Raw genomic sequence first — 20,748 nt, 5'->3', positions numbered from 1 at the left:
CAAATTGTTTGTTTTATAAATCTTTGGAAACTCTCAATATTTAGAAAATGATAAATTAGAATAACGTTGACACCAATCGGAACGTCCTCGGCTATTATCTATAATAATCTCAGAGTTAATACGGATTAAAAGTAGTTCTACCACTTAGTTTCAGATGAAAACAGAAACAGAGAGTGTAATGTAAAACGAATGTATGTATTTATAGGAAAATGAAGTATGTATTGGTACAATTATAATTGAAAACCATTTTTAATTAAAAAATTCCCGCTGGATCCGGTTGTTCAAAACATTAGTTAGTGTTAACCAGTACTTTAAGGCCTCTGATATACTTTATGTTTATTTCCAAAAAAAAACAACAAAAAACAAGACAGCACAGAACATGCAAAATTATTTCGTTGGGAGTTTTTTATTCTCATAAATTTATTATCATAAAAAATCGGCCATTTTGTTTCCAGAATCACTAACCAACCCCTGTTGCATTGTGGTACTTACCCAGTGGATAAATACGCTATCCACTGGTTAGGTAGCCAGGGTACTATTCAACTGTCGAACAATGAAATTTTATCCACTGGATAGCTGGCCGCTGGTTTTAACCAGCGGATAAGCTATCCAATGGTTAATTTTAACCAATGTTTTGAACAACCCGGTCCTGATGAACAAATTTAACCAAATCCGAAACAACTCCCATACAGCATTAAATTACTATTTGTTTGTAAACATGTTTAGTTTCTTAGCATAGGTCGGACCGAAATACCGTATCATACTATTGTGTTCGAGGTCATCCAAAGACTGACGGAATGGGGCGAAAAGTTGAGATTGACGCTGACATGACGATATGCTTTTTACTATGTTTTGCTTAATAAAATGTCGTTGTTGTTGATATTGTTTATTAGTATGAAAATACGTTTAGTCACACTTAATACCAGAGGAGGGTCCATGTGATCTGCTCCGACAAAAACCGAATTTCTCTTATAATTATATATGTTTCTAAAATACATGATTGATTTACATTATTTTTGTGTATAAGCCCTTAGTGAATAATACACACTAAAATTGTTTAGTAAATAACAACCATGCTTGGACGAAAAATGTCCGTACAAATTATCAATCGTAATAATTATTTTTTGTCTTTTCTTTTCTTCACATTACCAATACAGTATATTTTAGCTTTACGATTGTTGTTGTAATTATCTACAAGTTCTGCAACCGCATCCGGAGAGGTTGCAAACCCTTCAAGTGAGCCGTTGAACCAGTCTGAGCCGACAGAGAGCGCTTATGTACGACGTTTGAACATCTATTTCTTCAGAAGACTCCAGTCCTGTTGTTCAGATTTGAATTTTCCCACCACTCTCTCACTGCCTTAACATTCAATTCTGTGATATGATACGTTACTGATGGGTAACAAATTTCATCGACTTCCTCTTGAAATGTATCATACCATTTTGCCGGACATCCAACAATCGCACTTAAAATGTCGTTTTTGCATACCTGTGGCCAATGACTAATATAAATGTCACCCGCTTCAAATGTTATATGGCCGAAACTTCTTTTTGCAGACGACTTCCAGTGGTGGATATGACAAACTTCAGAGTCAGACCGGGTGGCCATTATATTCGTCTGAAATTATAAATTAAGGTTTAAGGGAAATGTAAGAAGTAAAGAAGAAAGCCAGGAAAATGTGTTATCATATACACTTCACACCTGTTAACTGGTTTCGAGCAGAACAGCTGGTTGCGGGTAGAACAGCTGTTTCGGGTAGAACAACTGGTTGAGAACAGAACAGCTAGTTGCGGGTAAAACACTGGTTTCGGGTAAAACAACTGGTTGCAAGCAGAACAGCTAGTTGCGGGTAGAACAACTGGTTTCGGGTAGAACAACTGGTTGCAAGCAGAACAGCTAGTTGCGGGTAAACAACTGGTTTCGGGTAGAACAACTGGTTGCAAGCAGAACAGCTAGCTGAGGGAAAATAACTGGTTGCAGGTAAAACAACTGGTTGCGGGTAGAACAACTGGTTGCAAGCAGAACAGCTAGTTGCGGGTAAACAACTGGTTTCGGGTAGAACAACTGGTTGCAAGCAGAACAGCTAGCTGAGGGAAAATAACTGGTTGCGGGTATAACAACTGGTTTCGGGTAAAACAACTGGTTGCAAGCAGAACAGCTAGCTGCGGGTAGAACGACCGGTTGCAAGGGAAACAGCTGGTTGCGGATAGAAAACCTGTTTGCTATTTTTGACAAAATTTGCACTTAGGTAGGTTATCATTCCTGCAATCGATTGTTGTAAAACGTTGTTAAGCGTGTACTTTTTGGGGAAATATATATGTAAACACAATGCGATATCTTAAATTAATCCATCCATAAAATGGCTAATTTATAAACGCTACCCTTAAACATACTGTTTCTTCTGAGTATATGTCAAATAAACTCAATGGCAATTCAGATTCAATGTTGCAACCTAACTACAAACAGGAAAAGATTGTCTTGCCGGGACTAGGATAAATCTAACTTTCTTACTAAATAGTAAATAGATGGGGAAAACAACTTATATTTACCTCAATGATAGAAAAAACTAATGGCTTACTTGCATGTAATATTTTCGTTCTAATAATGTGTGGAAAGCTAGCCTTATACTAGCTTTTATGGCGTTTTTCTTACGAAACCCTCACATTTCTTACTATTATAGTAGAATTCGATTTATTAATATTTCTACATGTGTATTTTCTATATTGTATTAATTGGCATAATATCGATGTATGTAATATTCTTTGCACATATTTAAGTATTGTTGGTTAAAATAATAAATAGAGGCCATACCTTATAGTATGGTATGGCCATTAAACCCAACTTGATAGTTTGTTATTCTTCGCGTAGGAGGAAGCAAAAAAAATTACCCCCCCCCCATCCCCTTAAACAGAGTTACCAACGTCCCCCGCCTCGGGGAAGTTTTATATGAAGCATAAAATTGTGCTATTTCAAAAGATTGAGGTATGGATGTCAGGACTTTCATTCCAAAATTATGATCAATGCTAGATCTACAAATGCAACAATGAATTTATCAAAGAAATACTAGTAAAATGAAACACGGAATGTACAATTCTATCATGTTAACCTTTGACCTCAAATGGTGACTTTGACCTTGGAGGTAGGGGTGCAGGTGTTGTGCATGACATATCATCTAAATAATATTACTATTTGTGTCAAGTATTTTAAAAATCCCTTGAACTATGTAGAAGTTATAGATCGGACACAAAATATACCCTATAACAGACTATGTCAATCTTTGACCTCTAAGTGTGACCTTGGAGGTAGGGACCAACGTTTTGCGCCTGACATATCATCTTATTATTGTGATTATTTGTGCAAAGTATTTTTAAAATTCCAAGTTATGGACTGGACACAAAATATACCCTATTACAGAGTATGTAAATGTTTGACCTCTATGTGTGACCTTGACCTTGGAGGTAGGGACACATGTGTTATGCATGACATATCAGCTTATCATTGTGACTATTTGTGCCAAGTATTTTCAAAATCCCTTGAGCTATGAAGAAGTTATAAGACGGGACATACAATAAACCATATAACAGTTAACCTTTGACCTCTAAGTGTGACCTTGACCTTGGAGGTAGGGGTGCAGGTGTTGTACCTGACATATTGTCTTATTATTGTGACTATTTGTGCCTAGTTATTTCAAAATCCTGAAGAAGTACAAAATATACCCTAAAACAGAAACGTTATCTTTTGACCTCTAAGTGTGACCTTGAACTTGGGAGGTAGGGATGCAGATGTTGCGCACGACACATTGTCTTATTATAGTGACTATTTGTGGCAAGTATTTACAAAATCATTTGATCTATAAAAAAAGTTATGGACTGGACACAAAATATACCCTGTAATAGACTATGTTAATCTTTGACCTCCAATTGTGACCTTCACCTTGGAGGTAGGTGACCGGTTGTTGCACATGACACATCGTCTCATTATAGTGAACAATTGTGGCAAGTATTTACAAATTCCCTTCAAAGATAAGAAAATTATGGACCGGACACAACGTAAACCATCAAATAGACAATGTTGACCTTGAATGCGCAAGTGCGACCTTGACCCTGGAGGTAGGGGTCTGGTTGTTGGGCATGACACATCGACTAATTATAACAAACATTTGTGACAAATTATTTCAGATTCCTTTGATAAATGAAAAAGTTATGGACCGGACACAAAATATACCCTGTAATAGACTATGTTAATCTTTAACCTCCAAGTGTGACCTTGACCTTAGAGGTAGGTGACCGGTTGTTGCGCATGGCACATCGTCTCATTATTGTGAACAATTGTGGCAAGTATTTACAAAATCCCTTCAAAGATAAGAAAGTTATGGACCGGACACGACATATACCATCAAATAGACAATGTTAGCCTTGAATGAGCAAGTGTGACCTTGACCTTGGAGATAGGGGTCTGGTTTTTGCACATGACACGTCGTTTTATTATAACAAACATTTGTGCCAAGTTTTTTCAGATTCCTTCAATAAATGACAAAGTTATGAACCGGACACGAAAGTGTGACGGACGGACGTTCCTACTGAGTTGACATTATGGGGTTTTTTCTTTGATCTCCTTTGATCTCTAAAACCCCATAAGCAACGTATTTGCACCCCATAAGCAACCTTTTTCCTCACAAGTACCGTCTATACGGATTGAACATGGATATTCGCCCCACATCGTCATTTCAGTGAGCTCGGACAGACGGACGGAGCCTATTACTAAATTCCCCTTTTTTCTTCGAAAAGGCGCGGGACAACTAGAAGTCATCATAATTAAAAAGATCTTACTATTCTTGTGGAATTCAATTAATTGATATTTCTACATATGTATTTTTTATATTGTATTAATTTGCATAATATTGATGTATGTAATTTCTACATGGCGTGTTTCTTACGAAACCCTCACATTTCTTACTATTATAGTAGAATTCGATTTATTAATATTTCTACATGTGTAGTTTCTATATTGTATTAATTGGCATAATATTGATGTATGTAATATTCTTTGCACATGTTTAAGTATTAAATTGTTGGTTAAAATAATTAATAGAGGCCATAGCTTATAATATGGTATGGCCATTAAACACAACTTGATAGTTTGCTATTCCTCGCGTGGCTAGTCATAAAGATGACTATAGCTCCTTAAAATTGTTGGTACGCCAGTGATAACACCCACGGTGCAGAAAGTTGAATTGTAAATAACTGTACGACTTTTTCTTTTTTCAACAAAGAAAAAAATATGAATAGAATCAAACTTTATTTAATACTAAAGTATTCGTAGATGAAATTCTATATTGAAAACGAAAGTTGATAAATATACATTTTGTATATAAATGCTACCTGGAAAATTGTTTCTCTAATAAAGTTATATGGTAAAAATCACTACATGTAAAATATCGACCCATTTATAAAAGATGAAAATAAGTATAATAAAGTAACTTTATTAAATTGTAAGAAACATTGTACTTACATGTAGTTATTTGCTTGTAAAGACTATATAGTAGAAACCGAAAGTATACAGTTAAAAGAATTTCTGGAAACGCGTAGCCTACAAATCGTAGTTATGAATCATCGTGTCAAGGGAAATAACAATAAATATCATTTGCTTCTATCTATCTCCCCTGTAATATCTATGAAGTAAGACACACACGACAAAGATTTATAGAGTGGAGCATGACCGTAACGCTAGAGATTTGTTATATTTAGTGTCGGGGCCATATTCCAGTTTGTTTCTGACTTGTTTGGTAAGCTATAGACTAAGGCAACTTTGATTTGACTGTGAAGGAATCTTAATGTTTGATTTGCTTTTTGATTTGTGGGCATATCACGTTAAGTTATCCATGCTAAACAAGTTCTACTTGGACCCAATTTAGTTATAATTGTGTTGAGATAGGAAAATTATTGTGTTCAGACAGGGTTTTCCTTCTTGTGGAGTGGATAACTTTATACTTTGCGAAATAAAATTTCATGCCCCACCTTATTTTTTTTAACCGACGGTCATTTTAGGTACCCGTATACACAGGCACGAGTATCGGACCTGGGAAGAAAAAATATGACCAGATTAATAATAAAACCTGTGTTCATCTTAAAAGTGACAAAAACCAAAAACAAAAGCAAATAATGACCCCCTTTAAAAATATACTATAAGTTAAGAGAAGGCCGGAAACTCCAGATTCGAGCCTACGAGCAAGGGATTCATTTCCCGGGCCGTTGTGAAAACAATTGGCCAGACAATTAAAAAAAACTTTATCACTATTTCACGTTTTACGTTATTAAGCTTCAAAATGAGACCAACCCCAAGTGCCTGTGCCCGTATAGTAACCGATTAGTTTACAGTTATCAGGGCAATATGATATTATATCGCAGCATCGTTTTCACACTCACGCATTTTCAGAAGCATTTTCACCGTGTATATCCAGTAACGCAGGAATTGTGCAAAAGTAACACAGAATTGTGCAATAAAATGGCTAAAACGAGCACCGCAATAAGTAAATGGATCAATATTTTCTATTGTACACCAAATTGGAAAAAATGAATTAGCGCATACGGTTGCTAATTAAGTCATTATACTTTAAACCTCATCATAATATTTTCATGAAAATGTTAATTTTCAAGATCATTTGTGAAAATGACGACCTGACTAGCGTACTGATGGTGATTTTCTATGAAAAACTAAAGAAAATAGTAGTACTGAAATACTGCAGTCAACTTTTTTTAATAAGTACATTTAAATGACATTAACATATATTAAGTTACGATTTATATATTTACAGAAGAAGTAAAATGGACTGTAAAGATTTTCGTTGTGCTGTACGTTATCCTAATTTAGTTTAATCATATTTTATTGCTTTTACATTTTATACAAAAACAGATAAATTGTCACATGTTAACACAATACAAAACAGTAACGAATACATTTACAGTTAATGCATGGATGTTATAGTTATTATAAAAAAGCAAAAGGGTCGGGCCACAAGTTTTAACAACATTAGAGAATTGGCCCTTCCCACATCGTCTAACTTGTAGTAAAAAGATGTGCATAAATTCAATTGTAATTGGAATTCCATAAATATATCAGCAATCAATATGATATCATTTGAGAAAATAGAATTTGATTATAAAAATTGTTCAAAGACTAACAAAACTGGAATTAAAAAGTAATAAAGAAAATGAAAAAAGAAAGGAAGAAAGAAAGAAAGATTTATTGATTATCCTAATATAGTGCTCCTGAAATACATGAATGTATATTGTTGTTTCTGTTGTTGTTTTCTCTCTGTATGGAGAGTCCTTCCCGGCCGAATATTCAGGCAGTAATTTACATAAATATTCAACTTTTAACAATACAATGTAATTATGTTTCACAAAAACAACTAAAAGTGCTATGCAAAATTCATACAAGTCCACAATAAACGAATTTTATACAAAATACTACAATAGTAGTTAAGGAAAATCAAGACGGGTTGACAGTTTTCGTTGGAAAACACCACATGTATATCAGTACAAGCATCATAAAGCCCAGGAAGATTATCCCGGGCACTGTAAACACGTAAGCTGACCAACCTATCCGGTCATACTTGACGGCAATAGCTATCAGCACAGATGTTGTAAGTATTTCTGAAAAAAATAACAGATATTACAAAACGAATAAGTATTATTGAAATATTGCACTTAGTTAAAAGATACGTTTTATATTTTTTCATAAAGCCAGCCCACATAGCTCAATCGGTTTGAACGCGGGACTTGTAATCTCGACATTGTGGGTTCGATTCCCGGGCTGGCCAACTAAAATTACTAATCAGTCTTTCGGGCGAGACTTTCCGTTCCGTGTATGAGTGCTTTAACACTTGGCACGCTAAAGAACCAGGAGAAGCTTCTGGAATTTGGTCATCGTTCTGTATCTGTATCTTGCACTATCCTCAAAAATTCTAAAATGACTAATACTTTTCTGGAGGACTCGGCCATATGGGCAACCGGTGGCGTGTATAAATAAACTCAAATACATACACAAATTTTCCATAAATTGCAAGGTAAAATGAAAAGATCCTTTACAAGTGATCAAAAAAGAACAAAAGCAGTACAGCTATTAAGACATTATAGAAACTCTTTAACATTGGTACATATAGAAACATATCGGCGAATACAATCAATTCTTTGTGTAGGTCTATACTATCAAATAAGAACGAAAGTCTTTTTTTTTCATTCTGAAAACATTTACATAACATGATAACCTTTTTGCTCTTAGTCACATGGATGCTTATTAGATCATAATACCTTGTATTAGGAACCAGCCTCCAATAAACAACGACATTTTTGGTGACATTTTCCTCCACTCGTATTTCGTGCAATGTAGAACAAAACACAATGTCAAGGCCAACGTTAGGCTAGAAATAAGTATTATCACAACCAGTGTAAGAATAGGGTCGTCCAACACTACAACAGAAAAAAAAGTTTTTAATACGACAAATATATTAATAAACAAATACATGTATTAACAATAATAACATTTAGCGATAAATAATTTTATACAGGAGTAACATTCAGAATTTCTTGGGCAGAATAAGAAAAGTTGCACTGTAGTTATGAAAATAAACAATAAAGACAAATGTTTATGCAAAGAGATACAGGCAGATTGTATAATTAATACGTAACTTGGTGCGAACAATTAGCCTACGCGCTTAATGATGAGAGATGTTTATAATTTTAAAAACTTATAAAACTGGCCAAATTCTAAATGATACTTAAAGATAAAATATTTGGATATTGTGAGACGTGCTACACTGTACCGATGATATATTATGGTCCTTATATTTATCGCTTCAGAATTTTTTTTTCTGTAGAAATAACAAATATGTGATTAAGGGATGAAGAACATGTGAGGTTCTTATCATCAGAAGAAAATTTCGTTGAAAATGAAATAATTTGTGATAAAGGTAGCTATATGTACACAAAGTGGTAATTTGACTTCCATACAAAATACTTATTTTCTATAACTGTGCTGAATGCCAAAATGCAAAAGAAGCAAGAGATGACTCTTGTAAAATGACCAATGAGTAGTTTTGGGCACCAAAAATGAAAATTATAACATTTTTAGACTTAATTAATTGGCCTATAAGTTTTGAAATTATTTTGAGTCCTTAAATTTAAGTTACTTTAATACACTTAAAAACGTTTTCTAAAATCTGGAGCTAATGGTGTTCTGGTTGCTAAGTTTATCTCCACTGAACAGGTTAGCAACCAGCACTGACTTACCTTCGCCATCACAAGTTCCGTCATAACAATGAAAGTACAACCCCATCAGCTTACAATCGTCCCCATCACAAAACCAATAAGGGCTCAGGAACCCAAATGCCTGGATGTATAAACAACATATAGATTATAAATACATGTATAAAACATTTCATTAAAATAAAGAATTACAATGTAGTAAGCATCGAAAGAGAATCGAAACTTGAGTCTATCTGTTTAGTACGATGGAGCGTAGCCCCCGAGTATAAAGCAGATTGCCGACTGTTTGGAGATTCTTTTTCTTTGTGATCTTTTCTGTTTCTTGTTTATCACGCAAGCATATAACTCATTCATCCTGTACCAATACATGCCGCACATGTATATTGCAGAGATATGCACCGGCATTTTCAATTAGAAACACCTTCACCTGAATAACCTGAGGAACACTTTATTCAACTATTATAATCTAATGCTAGTATTTGTAAAAAGAAATCATCTGTGAAATGCATGTGTATTATTTAAGTTTCACTGAATTCAAGGCAGATATCTCAATTAAGTCAGAATCAACTTACTAGTACTATATACTACTAGTATGAAATGGCAATTTAATATTTAATATACAATGTAAATTAAATTAAATTTAAGATTTAACTTAAGCAAAATTAAATAAATTTGTTTAAAACAAATATTCCATAGATTAAAGTAATAGAATAACTCTATAAAATTAAAGAAAAAAGAATGTATTAAAGAAATAAAAACACATAAATTATTATATTGGATGTTAATTTCACAAGATTGACCGATTTATTTACAAAAGGACAGATATATGTATGATTTACTTACATGGAATGAGAATGTTAAACTGACCATGATACTGACACATTTGGAACAGAATCCTTCACCCGCGCAGAACACACAACAAACCATTTTTAGTTTCTATTTCGAAAAAAACAAAACATTTAATGTCCGAAATATTTAACTGTAAATGTCACAAAGTATGGAAATCATATTTATAAACTTAAACGTCTTGGTTAAGTTCCAAAGTCATTTTGTTACATTGACAATAGGTAATTATTGTTCTATCTGATAGGTAGTCGATTATCAAAGTAAAGTCAATGCCACATGAAAATGTATACCGTAACGACAGTGTCTATTTACATTCCATGTAATAAACTAATCATGTATTTCTGTACTATAAAGACGGGAAATACATGTATACAAAATAAATAAATGTTATGTAAATCATTAATCTTAAGAAGATAACATGCAACTTTTTTATTGGGAGTGTATGTTATTATTATTTTTTATTTATTTTTTTTTGTTGTAGATATGTATTGTTACTATACAATACTATATTGTAATAGATATGCACATGTGTCGACCTATTTTTTCTTTACTTTTCGGTCAGTTAGGGTTTAAGGTTTTATAGATTAGCCAATTTTTGATATTTCTGATTAATTTATAATTGGTTGACAATAGAGGATAAGTGCACCCTTGTCCGTACATTTACAGTTGCAGAAGCACAGAAGTACAAGGACGCATTTAAAGATCCCGTAACACATTTTTTAATGGTTTTATATCATAAATATGATGCTCAAATTAAGATTTATCAATTTTGTAAGTTCCAAAAAGCATTATTTATAAAGATATTACCGAATTTAACACTTCATGTAAATAGAGGGATGTAATAAAAAAATTATTTTCTATAAAGACTAAGTCAATTTTTTTAAAAAGAAATTAATGCATATATTTTAATGATTACATATAATATGTACAAATATTTGCAGTACATATTTTACATTTTCTTCGATGTTTGAAAATTGTTTTATAAGCATTATTATATACATATATATAATTTCATTTAAGTGTGGTATGCAGCCAAGCCGTCCGGTTAGCTCAATAGGTAGAGCGCAGGACTGTGAATCGGGCGACACGGGTTCGATTCTTGGACGGCGCAGGTCACTTTCGTTGTGATTGATCATGAAATCGTTTCAACGGTCATTCGCACTGCACCTCTGCTCTGGCATGTACACAAGTTTCAGTTCGTTGCGAAAGTGAAGGCATCTAGTACTGGTAAACTGCTTGACAGCCTGCCTAGGAACGGTGCGGTGGTTGAACTGTGCTCTGGTAAATTTAATGTGGTTTACTGTCGTGATCCGAAGTGAAAACTATCAACACCACCACCATGGTATGCAACCTCAATCACAACATACAGGATCTTTAAAGCCCAAGCCCACAGGGCGAAGGATTAAGTAAATCCATGATTATTCTTGCATGACAGTATACGTCCCACGTTTCGTCGTTTGTATTTATAGACACCATTGCTTCTCCGATGCTTGGCACTAGTCTGGGTTACCTTCCCGTTGTATATCATTACAACAGATGCTTGGGAACCCGACTAGCTTTCCACGTGCAGGTGCGACGTCAAATGTACATGTATGTTTTGATAATATTACTACCAAGACCGTCATTGCTTTAATTGATTCTGCAGAAATAAGTTTCAATCATAATTTTATCTCCTACTAACTAACCTAATGTTAAAGCATGTTTGGACCATCAATATCATTAAAATTGAAAAGAAATGTTGGAACATAAACCATATAAATGTATCATTAATGTTAGGTTATGTCAATGAGTTTTCCAAAATAATTACAGTGACTGACCTGGTATATAAAAGATCGATGTATTACTAATAAACACGACTCCTGCAAATTTATTAATCCTTTCTTTCACTCAAAGGGAGCGATTGGTGCAGTCTTATGAATTCGTTATGTACATTTAGACGACATGGATATAAAGAAGTGTGTTCTAAAGTCCAAACTAACAACCTGCAGCCAATTGTATAAACAATTTTACCGCGACGACCACACGGTTACGGTAATCAGTACGGTAACCTCGCGGTAAGCGATTGTATAAAAACACCAAAAGCAGTTACCACGCGATCCTAGCACCCGTCATCTTAAACTACGCCTGTTATATCAGGAAGATTATATTCATCTATGTATGTCTATGTAAATGTTCAAACAAGATTGCCGATCTGAAATGGTCAACTAGAAAATGCTACACACCAAATATCTTCGACTCTAAGTTTTCCCTGTACGAGATTTGTTCGTAAAATGAAGGGACATCCTGGACCAGGCTAAATTTGACCGCAAGTTCATGATTTGAGTAAACTTGGTAGTGGAAGCTATCAAGCTGGCTTACAAAACAAACAAGTAAACAAGTATCCCATTTTAGTAATAAATTAATTTACATAAAAGCCAGAAAAAAACACAAACAAAAAACACTGAATAAATAGACTGATTTAACACAAAATGGTCCATATAATATTTATATCATACATACCTACCAACTTTATGTCATGGTGGACGAATTGCTGTCCACTTTTATGTCATGTTTTTTTACTTATATAAGTTTTATATGCCTTTCTGTCTTGTTTTTAGCTCACCTGTCACAAAGTGACAGGGTGATCTTTTGTGATCGCTTTTCGTCCGGCGTCCGTCCGTCGTCCGTCCGTAAACTTTTACTTTAAATGACATCTCCTCATAAACCACTAAGCCAATTTCATCCAAACTTCACAGGAATGTCCCTTTGGTGGTCACCTTTAAAATTGTTCAAAGAATTTAATTCCATGCAGAACTCTGGTTGCCATGGCAACCGAAAGAAAAAACTTTAAATATCTTCTTTTAAAAACCCCAAAGAGCTAGAGCTTAGATATTTGGCATAAAACATCTTCTAATGAGTGTCTACCAAGATTCTCCAAATAAAAGCCGTGGGGTCAAAATTGGCCCCGCCCCAGGGGTCATTGATTTTCCCTATATGCATATAGTAAAAACTTAAATTCTTTTTTTAAAGAACCCAAAGAGCTAGAGCTTAGATATTTAGCATAAAACATCTTCTAGTAAGTGTCTACAAAGTTTGTTCAAATAAAAGCCCTGGGGTCAAAATTGGCCCCGCCCCAGGGGGTCATTGATTTTCCTTATGTGTGTATAGCAAAATCTTAAAAAATCTTCTTTGAAAAAACCCAAATAGCTAGAGGTAAGATATTAAGCATGAAACATCTTCTAGTGAGTGTCTACAAAGTTTGTTCAAATAAAAGCCCTGGGGTCAAAATTGTCCCCGCCCCGGGGGTCATTGATTTTCCTTTTATGTGTATAGCAAAAACTTAAAAATCTTCTTTGAAAAAACCCAAATAGGTAGAGTTTAGATATTAAGCATGAAACATCTTCAAGTGCCTACAAAGTTTGTTCAAATAAAAGCCCTGCGATCAAAACTGGCCCTGCCCCAGAGGTGTCATTGTTTTTAACTATATGTGTATAGTAAAAACTTATAAAATCTTCTTTTAAAAAACCCAATGAGCTAGAGGTTAGATGTTTAGCATGAAACATCTTCTTGTGGGTGTCTACCAAGTTTGTTCAAATAAAAGCCCTTGGGTTAAAATTGGCCCTGCTTGGGGGCAGAGGTCATTGTTTTTTATTATATGTGTGTAGTAAAAACTTAACATCATGAAACATCTTCTAATGGGTGTCTTCCAAGTTTGTTCAAATAAAAGCCCTGGGGTTTAAACTGGCCCCGCTCCGGGGGCCTATATACAGGTGAGCGTCCTCAGGGCCATCATGGCCCTCTTGTTTAAATAAACAGTCCAGTGCCCTCTGGGCCTGGACAAGAACAGCGGGACCATGTTGAATTTTACAGATGAACATTTATTCATACACGACGAAGATTTATAGTGTGGAGCATGAGGTCTGACATTAATGCGATTGCTACTTTTTGTACATTTACTATTTGATCCATTTCTTATTTTTATGTGTCGGAACCATATTCCAGTTTGTCTGGTAAGCTATAGACTAAGGTAACTTGGATTTGACTGTGTAGGAACCTTAATGTTTGATTTGCTCTTTGGTTTGTCCTGTTAATATGGGTATCTCACGTAGAGTTATCCTTGCTAAACAAGTTTGAATCCATTAAGTTATTATTGTGTTGAGATAGGATTTTCCTTTCTGTGGAGTGGATAACTTTATACTTTGCGAAATAAAATTTTATGCCCCACCTTAATTATTAGCCGACGTCATTTTTTGGTAACCGTGCACTAACCGATTAGTTTACAGTTATCAGGGCAATATGATATTATATCGCAGCATCGTTTTCACACTCACGCATTTTCTACTTGCTTTTTCACCGTGTATATCCAGTAACGCGGGAATGTGCAAATAACGCAGGAATTGTGCAAAAGTAACGCAGAATTGTGCAATTTAGTGGCTAAAACGAGCACCGCAATAAGTAAATGGACCAATATTTTCTATTGTACTCCAAATTGGAAGAAATGAATTAGCGCATACGGTTGCTAAGTCATCATACTTTAAACCTCATCAAAATATTTACATGAATATGTTTATTTTTCAAGATCATTCGTGAAAAAAACAACCTGACTAGCGTACTGATGGTGACTTTCTATCAAAAACTGAAGAAAATAGTAGCACTGAAATACTGCAGTCAACTTTTTTTAATAAGTACATTTAAATACATTTACATTAACATATATTTAGTAACGATTTATATATTTACAGAAGAAGGAAAATGCACTGTAAAGAGTTTCGCTGTGCTGTACTTTATCCTAATAAAATGCTCCTGAAATACATGAATGTATATTGTTGTTTCTGTTGTTGTTTTCTCTCTGTATGGAGAGTCCTTCCCGGCCGAATATTGAGGCAGTAATTTACATAAACATTCAACTTTTAACAATACAATGTAATTATGTTTCACAAAAACAACTAAAAGTGCTATGCAAAATTCATACAAGTCCACAATAAACGAAATTTATACAAAATACTACAATAGTAGTTAAGGAAAATCAGTTGGGTTGACAGTTTTCGTTGGAAAACACCACATGTATATCAATACAACCATCATAAAGCCCAGGAAGATTATCCCGGGCACTGTAAACACGTAAGCTGACCAACCTATCCGGTCAAACTTGGCGGCAATAGCTATCAGCACAGATGTTGTAAGTATTTCTGAAAAAAAATAACAGATATTACAAAACGAATAAGTATTATTGAAATATTGCACTTAGTTAAAAGATACGTTTTATTTTTTTCCCATAAAGCCAGCCCGCATAGGTCAATCGGTTAGAGCGCGGGACTTGCAATCTCGACATTGTGGGTTCGATTCCCGGGCTGGCCAACTAAAATTACTAATCAGTCTTTCGGACGAGACTTTTTAAATCGAGGTTCCGTGTATGAGTGCTTTAACACTTGGCACGCTAAAGAACCAGAAGAAGCTTCTGGTATTGGGTCATCTTTCTGCATCTGTATCTTGCACTATCATCCAAAATGGCCAATACTCTTCTGGAGAACTCGGCCATATGGGCAACCGGTGGCGTGTATAAATAAACTCAAATACATATACAAATTTTCTATAAATTGCAAGGTAAAATGAAAAGATCCTTTACAATTCACAAAACAACAGTTATCAAAAAAGAACAAAAGCAGTACAGCTATGAAGACATTATAGAAACTCTTGAACATTGGTACATATAGAAACATATCGGCGAATACAATCAATTCTTTATGTAGGTCTATACTATCAAATAAGAACGAAAGTCTTTTTTTCATTCTGAAAACATTTACATAACATGATTACCTTTTTGCTCTTAGTCACATGGATGCTTATTAGATCATAATACCTTGTATTAGGAACCAGCCTCCAATAAACAACGACATTTTTGGTGACATTTTCCTCCATTCGCATTTCGTACAATTTAGAACAAAACACAATGTCAAGGCCAACGTTAGGCTAGAAATAAGTATTATCACAACCAGTGTAAGAATAGGGTCGTCCATCACTACAACAGAAAAAAAAGTTTTTAATACGACAAATATATAAATAAACAAATATTAACAATAATAATATTTAGCGATAACTGACTTTATACAGGAGTAATTAACATTCGCAGGATAAGAAATGTTACACTGCAGTTATGAAAATAAACAATAAAGACAAATGATTATGCAAAGAGGTAAAATAAATAAATAAATCACTTGCAAGCAAATTGTATGATTAATACCTAACTTGGTGCGAATAATTAGCCTACGTGCTAAGAGATGCTTATAATTTTAGAACTTATAAAAACTGGTCAAACTCTAAATGATACTTAAAGATAAAATATTTCGATACTGTGGGACTTGCTACACTGCACCGATGATATATGGTCCTTATATTTATCGCCTCAGAAATTTTTTTCTTTCTGTAAAAAATGACAAATATGTGATTAAGGGATGCTAATCATCAGAAGAAAATTGCGTTGAAAATGAAATAATTTGTGATAAAGGTAGCTAAATGTACATAAAGTGGTAATTTGACTTCCATACAAAATACTCATTTTCTGTAATACTTATTTTCTATAACTGTACTAAATGCCAAATTGCAAAAATGAAATGAAGCAAGATATGACTTAGGTAAATGGCCAATGAGTATGTTTTGGAAATTGTTACAAGACACCAAACATGAATATTATAGCATTTTTAGACTTAATTGGCCTATAAGTTTTGAAATTATTTGGAGTCCTTAAATTGAAGTAACTTTATTACATCAGAATACGTCTTCTAAGGATACTGGAGCCAACGGTGATCTGGCTGATATTGTTATGTTTATCACGACTGAGCAGGTTAGCAACCAGCACTGACTTACCTTCGCCATCACAAGATCCGTCATAACAATGAAAGTACAACCCCATCAGCTTACAATCGTCCCCATCACAAAACCAATAAGGGCTCAGGAACCCAAAAACCTGGATGTATAAACAACATATAGATTATTGAGCCGCGTCATGAAAAAAACCAACGTAATTCGTTTGCGACCAGCATGGATCCAGACCAGCCTGCGCATCCGCGCAGTCTGATCAGGATCCATGCTGTTCGCTATCAGTTTCTCTACATGTTATAGGTCTGGATCCATACTGGTCGCAAACGCATTACGTTGGTTTTGTCATGGCGCGGCTCATGTTATAAATATAAAAAAATCCATTAAATTAAAGAATTACAGTGTAGTAACGAAGCATCGAAAGAGCATCGAAACACGAGTCTATCTGTTTAGTACGATGTTGCGTAGCCCCCCCCCCCCCCCCCAGTTTAAAGCAGATTCTTTTTCTTTGTGCTCTTTTCTGTTTCTTGTTTATCACATTATAAAAGAACGGGTAATTTAACATCAAGTATATAACTCATTCATCCTGTACCAATACATGCCGCACATGTATATTGCAGAGATATGCACCGGCATTTTCAATTAGAAACACCTTCACCTGAATAACCTGAGGAACACTTTATTCAACTATTATAATCTAATGCTAGTATTTGTAAAAGGAAATCTTTTGTGAAATACATGTGTATTATTTAAGTTTCACTGAATTCAAAGCAGAGATCACAAGTCAGAGTCAACTTACTAGTACTATGTACTACTAGTATGAATTAAATGGCAATTTAATTAAAGATTAAGCTTGAGCAAAATAAAATCAATTTGTTAAAATGAATATCCCATAGATTAAGTATCTATAATAGAATAACTCTATAAATATTAAAGAAAACAGAAAGTATCAAAGAAGAAAAAACATAAATTATTGTATGTTAATTTCACAAGATTGACCGATTTATTTACAAAAGGACAGATATATAGGTATATGATTTACTTACATGGAATGAGAATGTTAAACTGACCACGATACTGACACATTTGGAAAAAAATCCTTCACCCGTACAAAACACACAACAAACCATTTTTATTAGTTTCTATTCCGAAAAATATTATAATACTTAATGTCCGAAATATTTAACTGTAAATGTCACAAAGTATGAAAATCATATAAACTTTAACGTCTTGGTTCAGTTCCAAAGTCATTTTGTTACATTGACAATAGGTAATTATTGTTCTATCTGATAGATAGTCGGTTATCAAAGTAAAGTCAATGCCACATGAAAATGTAGTAGTAGTTTAGTAGTTTATTCTTTTATTCCATTAGGCAATATGCCCATGATGGCATTACAAGCATGTTATAAATGGCGAACAATGACAAGCAAAATGTACCTAAAACATCAATAATTGGAGAAGTTCGAAAATGAATATTACAAACATAAGAACATACACACACACACGCATTCACGCTCGCACGCACGCACACGCGCACGCACGCACACACACACGCATATATATATATATATATATATATATATATATATATATATATATATATATAAGTCTTACGGATGTAATATATATATATATATATGATATATATATATTCATATATTATATATGATACATATAAGTCATCGGATGTAATGTTCCAGATCATAATGATATCTGTATTCATAAATTATATTAGCAAGGGTATTTTAGATTTTTAGAATTTTATATGTAAATAGTAAGTCAACCTTTAGTCTCTTGTAAATCTTATAGATTGGCAATGTGCATTTATATTGTATTTTATATGTATTTTAACTGTGTACATTGATGAGACTGTAATAAACTAATAATAATAATACATTAAACCGATCTCAGTCATTGTGTCTAAAACGACCTCCATATCGAGCTATTGGTCTTGACGATACGAAATTCAAGACCAATATTAAGGAGATATCGTAAGTATTTCATAAGTATTTCAACTTTAATATTTTCATTAAAGTAATAATACTTAACATTTAATAAGGATGTAATCTTAAAATGCATCGAGAGTTGGAGAGAGAGAGAAAAATAATAATAATAATAATAATTGTATCTACGCATTACTTCCGTACAACACATTATTTCAATAATAATAATAATATTAATTGTATCTACGTATTACTTCCGTACAACACATTGTTTCGCTTTTCAAAAGCTTTAGATACATAAATTCCAAGTTTCCTAACAATTTTTACATTTTCTATGTATACCGTAACGACAGTGTCTATTTACATTCCATGTAATAAACTAATCATGTATTTCTGTACTATAAAGACGCGAAATAATGTATAAAAAATAAATAAATATTGTGTAAATCATTCATTTTAAGGAAAAGACATGCACCTTTTTTATATGTGAATGTTATTTTTGTGTTTTTTTTTTTTTTGTTTTTTTTTGTTTGCTTTTGTTTTTTGTAGATATGTATTGTTACAATATAATACTATTGTAATAGATATGCACATGTCTCGACCTATTTTTTCTCTTTACTTTTCGATCAATTAGGGTTTAAGGTTTTTATAGATTAGCCAATTTTTGTCGGAATATTTCTCTCCAACCAATTTCTTTGTTTGATTCTGTCTCTGTGTCTTTGTTTCCTTCATTACTTCCGTCCGTTCGTCCGTCAGTCAGTTAAAGTATTCGTAAAAAATCTTATTAGATTGATAACACAGAACGCATATAGGGCACCCAAAGAAAATATTAAAATATTCAAATCATGTATACCTTTTGACGATATTTCTGATTTTTAATTGGTTGACCAAAGAGGATTAGTGCATCCATGTCCGTACATTTACAGTTGCAGAAGCACAGAAGTACAAGGACACATTTAAAGATCCTGTAACACAATTTTTTATGGTTTTATATCATAAATATGATGCTCAAATTAAGATTTATCAATTTTGTACTATCCAAAAAAGCATTATTTATAAAGATATTACCGAATTAAAACACTTCGTGTAAATAAAGGGATGTAATAAAAAAATTATTTTCTATAAAGACTCAGTCATTTTTTTTAAAAAAAGAAATGAATGCATATATTTTAATGATTACATATAATATGTACAAGTATTTTAGATATTCTTCGATGTTTGAAAATTGTTTTATAAGCATAATAATATTCATATATATAATTTCATTTAAGTGTGGTATGCAACCAAGCCGTCCGGTTAGCTCAATAGGTAGAGCGTTGGACTGTGAACCGGGCGACACAGGTTCGATTCTCGGACGGCGCAGGTCATTTTCGTTGTGTTGATCATGAAATCCTTTCTACGGTCATTCGCACTGTAGCTCTGCTCTGGCATGTACAGAAGTTTCAGTTCGTTGCGAAAGTGAGGGCATCTATGCTTGACAGCCTGCCTAGGAACGATGCGGTGGTTTAACTGTGCTCTGGTAAATTTAATGTGGTTTACGGTCGTGATCCGGAGTGAAAACTACCAACACCACCACCAACCTCAATCACAACATACAGGATCTTTAAAGCGCGAGCCACAGGGCAAAGGATTAAATAAGTCCATGATTATTCTTGCATGACAGTATACGTCCCAAGTTTCGTCGTTGGTATTTTGTATATAGACACCATTGCTTCTCCGATGCTTGGCACTAGTCTGGGTTACCTTCCCGTTGTATATCATTACAACAGATGCTTGGGAACCCGACTAGCTTTCCACGTGCAGGTGCGACGTCAAATGTACATGTATGTTTTGATAATATAACTACCAAGACCGTTATTGCTTTAATTGATTCAGCAGAAATAAGTTTCAATCATAAT

General features: G+C 33.8%; 2 protein-coding genes across 2 annotated transcripts; both read right to left on the bottom strand.

The window, feature by feature from the left end:
- Nucleotides 1–7,255: 7,255 nt before the first annotated feature.
- On the bottom strand, nt 7,256–10,315 carry LOC132750851 (uncharacterized). Its single transcript, XM_060740910.1, has 4 exons — nt 10,110–10,315; nt 9,291–9,390; nt 8,313–8,471; nt 7,256–7,655 (listed from the first exon to the last, which is right to left on the bottom strand). The coding sequence occupies exons 1-4, from the start codon at nt 10,191–10,193 to the stop codon at nt 7,492–7,494; spliced, it is 507 nt and encodes a 168-aa protein (XP_060596893.1). The 5' UTR covers nt 10,194–10,315; the 3' UTR covers nt 7,256–7,491.
- A 4,324-nt stretch (nt 10,316–14,639) lies between these two features.
- Nucleotides 14,640–18,218, bottom strand: LOC132750841 (uncharacterized). Its single transcript, XM_060740898.1, has 4 exons — nt 17,954–18,218; nt 16,956–17,055; nt 15,952–16,110; nt 14,640–15,280 (listed from the first exon to the last, which is right to left on the bottom strand). The coding sequence occupies exons 1-4, from the start codon at nt 18,035–18,037 to the stop codon at nt 15,108–15,110; spliced, it is 516 nt and encodes a 171-aa protein (XP_060596881.1). The 5' UTR covers nt 18,038–18,218; the 3' UTR covers nt 14,640–15,107.
- Between the last annotated feature and the right edge of the window lie 2,530 nt (nt 18,219–20,748).

Source organism: Ruditapes philippinarum, unplaced genomic scaffold (genome assembly GCF_026571515.1).
Source record: "Ruditapes philippinarum isolate M1 unplaced genomic scaffold, ASM2657151v2 ctg5282_1_1_1_1, whole genome shotgun sequence".
Taxonomy (NCBI): Eukaryota; Metazoa; Mollusca; class Bivalvia; order Venerida; family Veneridae; genus Ruditapes; species Ruditapes philippinarum.
Note: the sequence above shows the minus strand (reverse complement) of the source record. Positions and strands in the feature narration are given on the sequence as shown.

Excerpts from the sequence above, each read along its gene's own strand:
- LOC132750851 (XM_060740910.1), bottom strand. The coding sequence starts at position 10,193 with ATGGTTTGTTGTGTGTTCTGCGCGGGTGAAGGATTCTGTTCCAAATGT. Across the intron at positions 9,391-10,109 it reads GTTTAACATTCTCATTCCAT|GCATTTGGGTTCCTGAGCCC; the intron begins GTAAGTAAATCA and ends TTATACATCCAG. Across the intron at positions 7,656-8,312 it reads AGGCTGGTTCCTAATACAAG|AAATACTTACAACATCTGTG; the intron begins GTATTATGATCT and ends TATTTTTTTCAG.
- LOC132750841 (XM_060740898.1), bottom strand. The coding sequence starts at position 18,037 with ATGGTTTGTTGTGTGTTTTGTACGGGTGAAGGATTTTTTTCCAAATGT. Across the intron at positions 16,111-16,955 it reads CGGATCTTGTGATGGCGAAG|TGATGGACGACCCTATTCTT; the intron begins GTAAGTCAGTGC and ends TTTCTGTTGTAG. Across the intron at positions 15,281-15,951 it reads AGGCTGGTTCCTAATACAAG|AAATACTTACAACATCTGTG; the intron begins GTATTATGATCT and ends ATTTTTTTTCAG.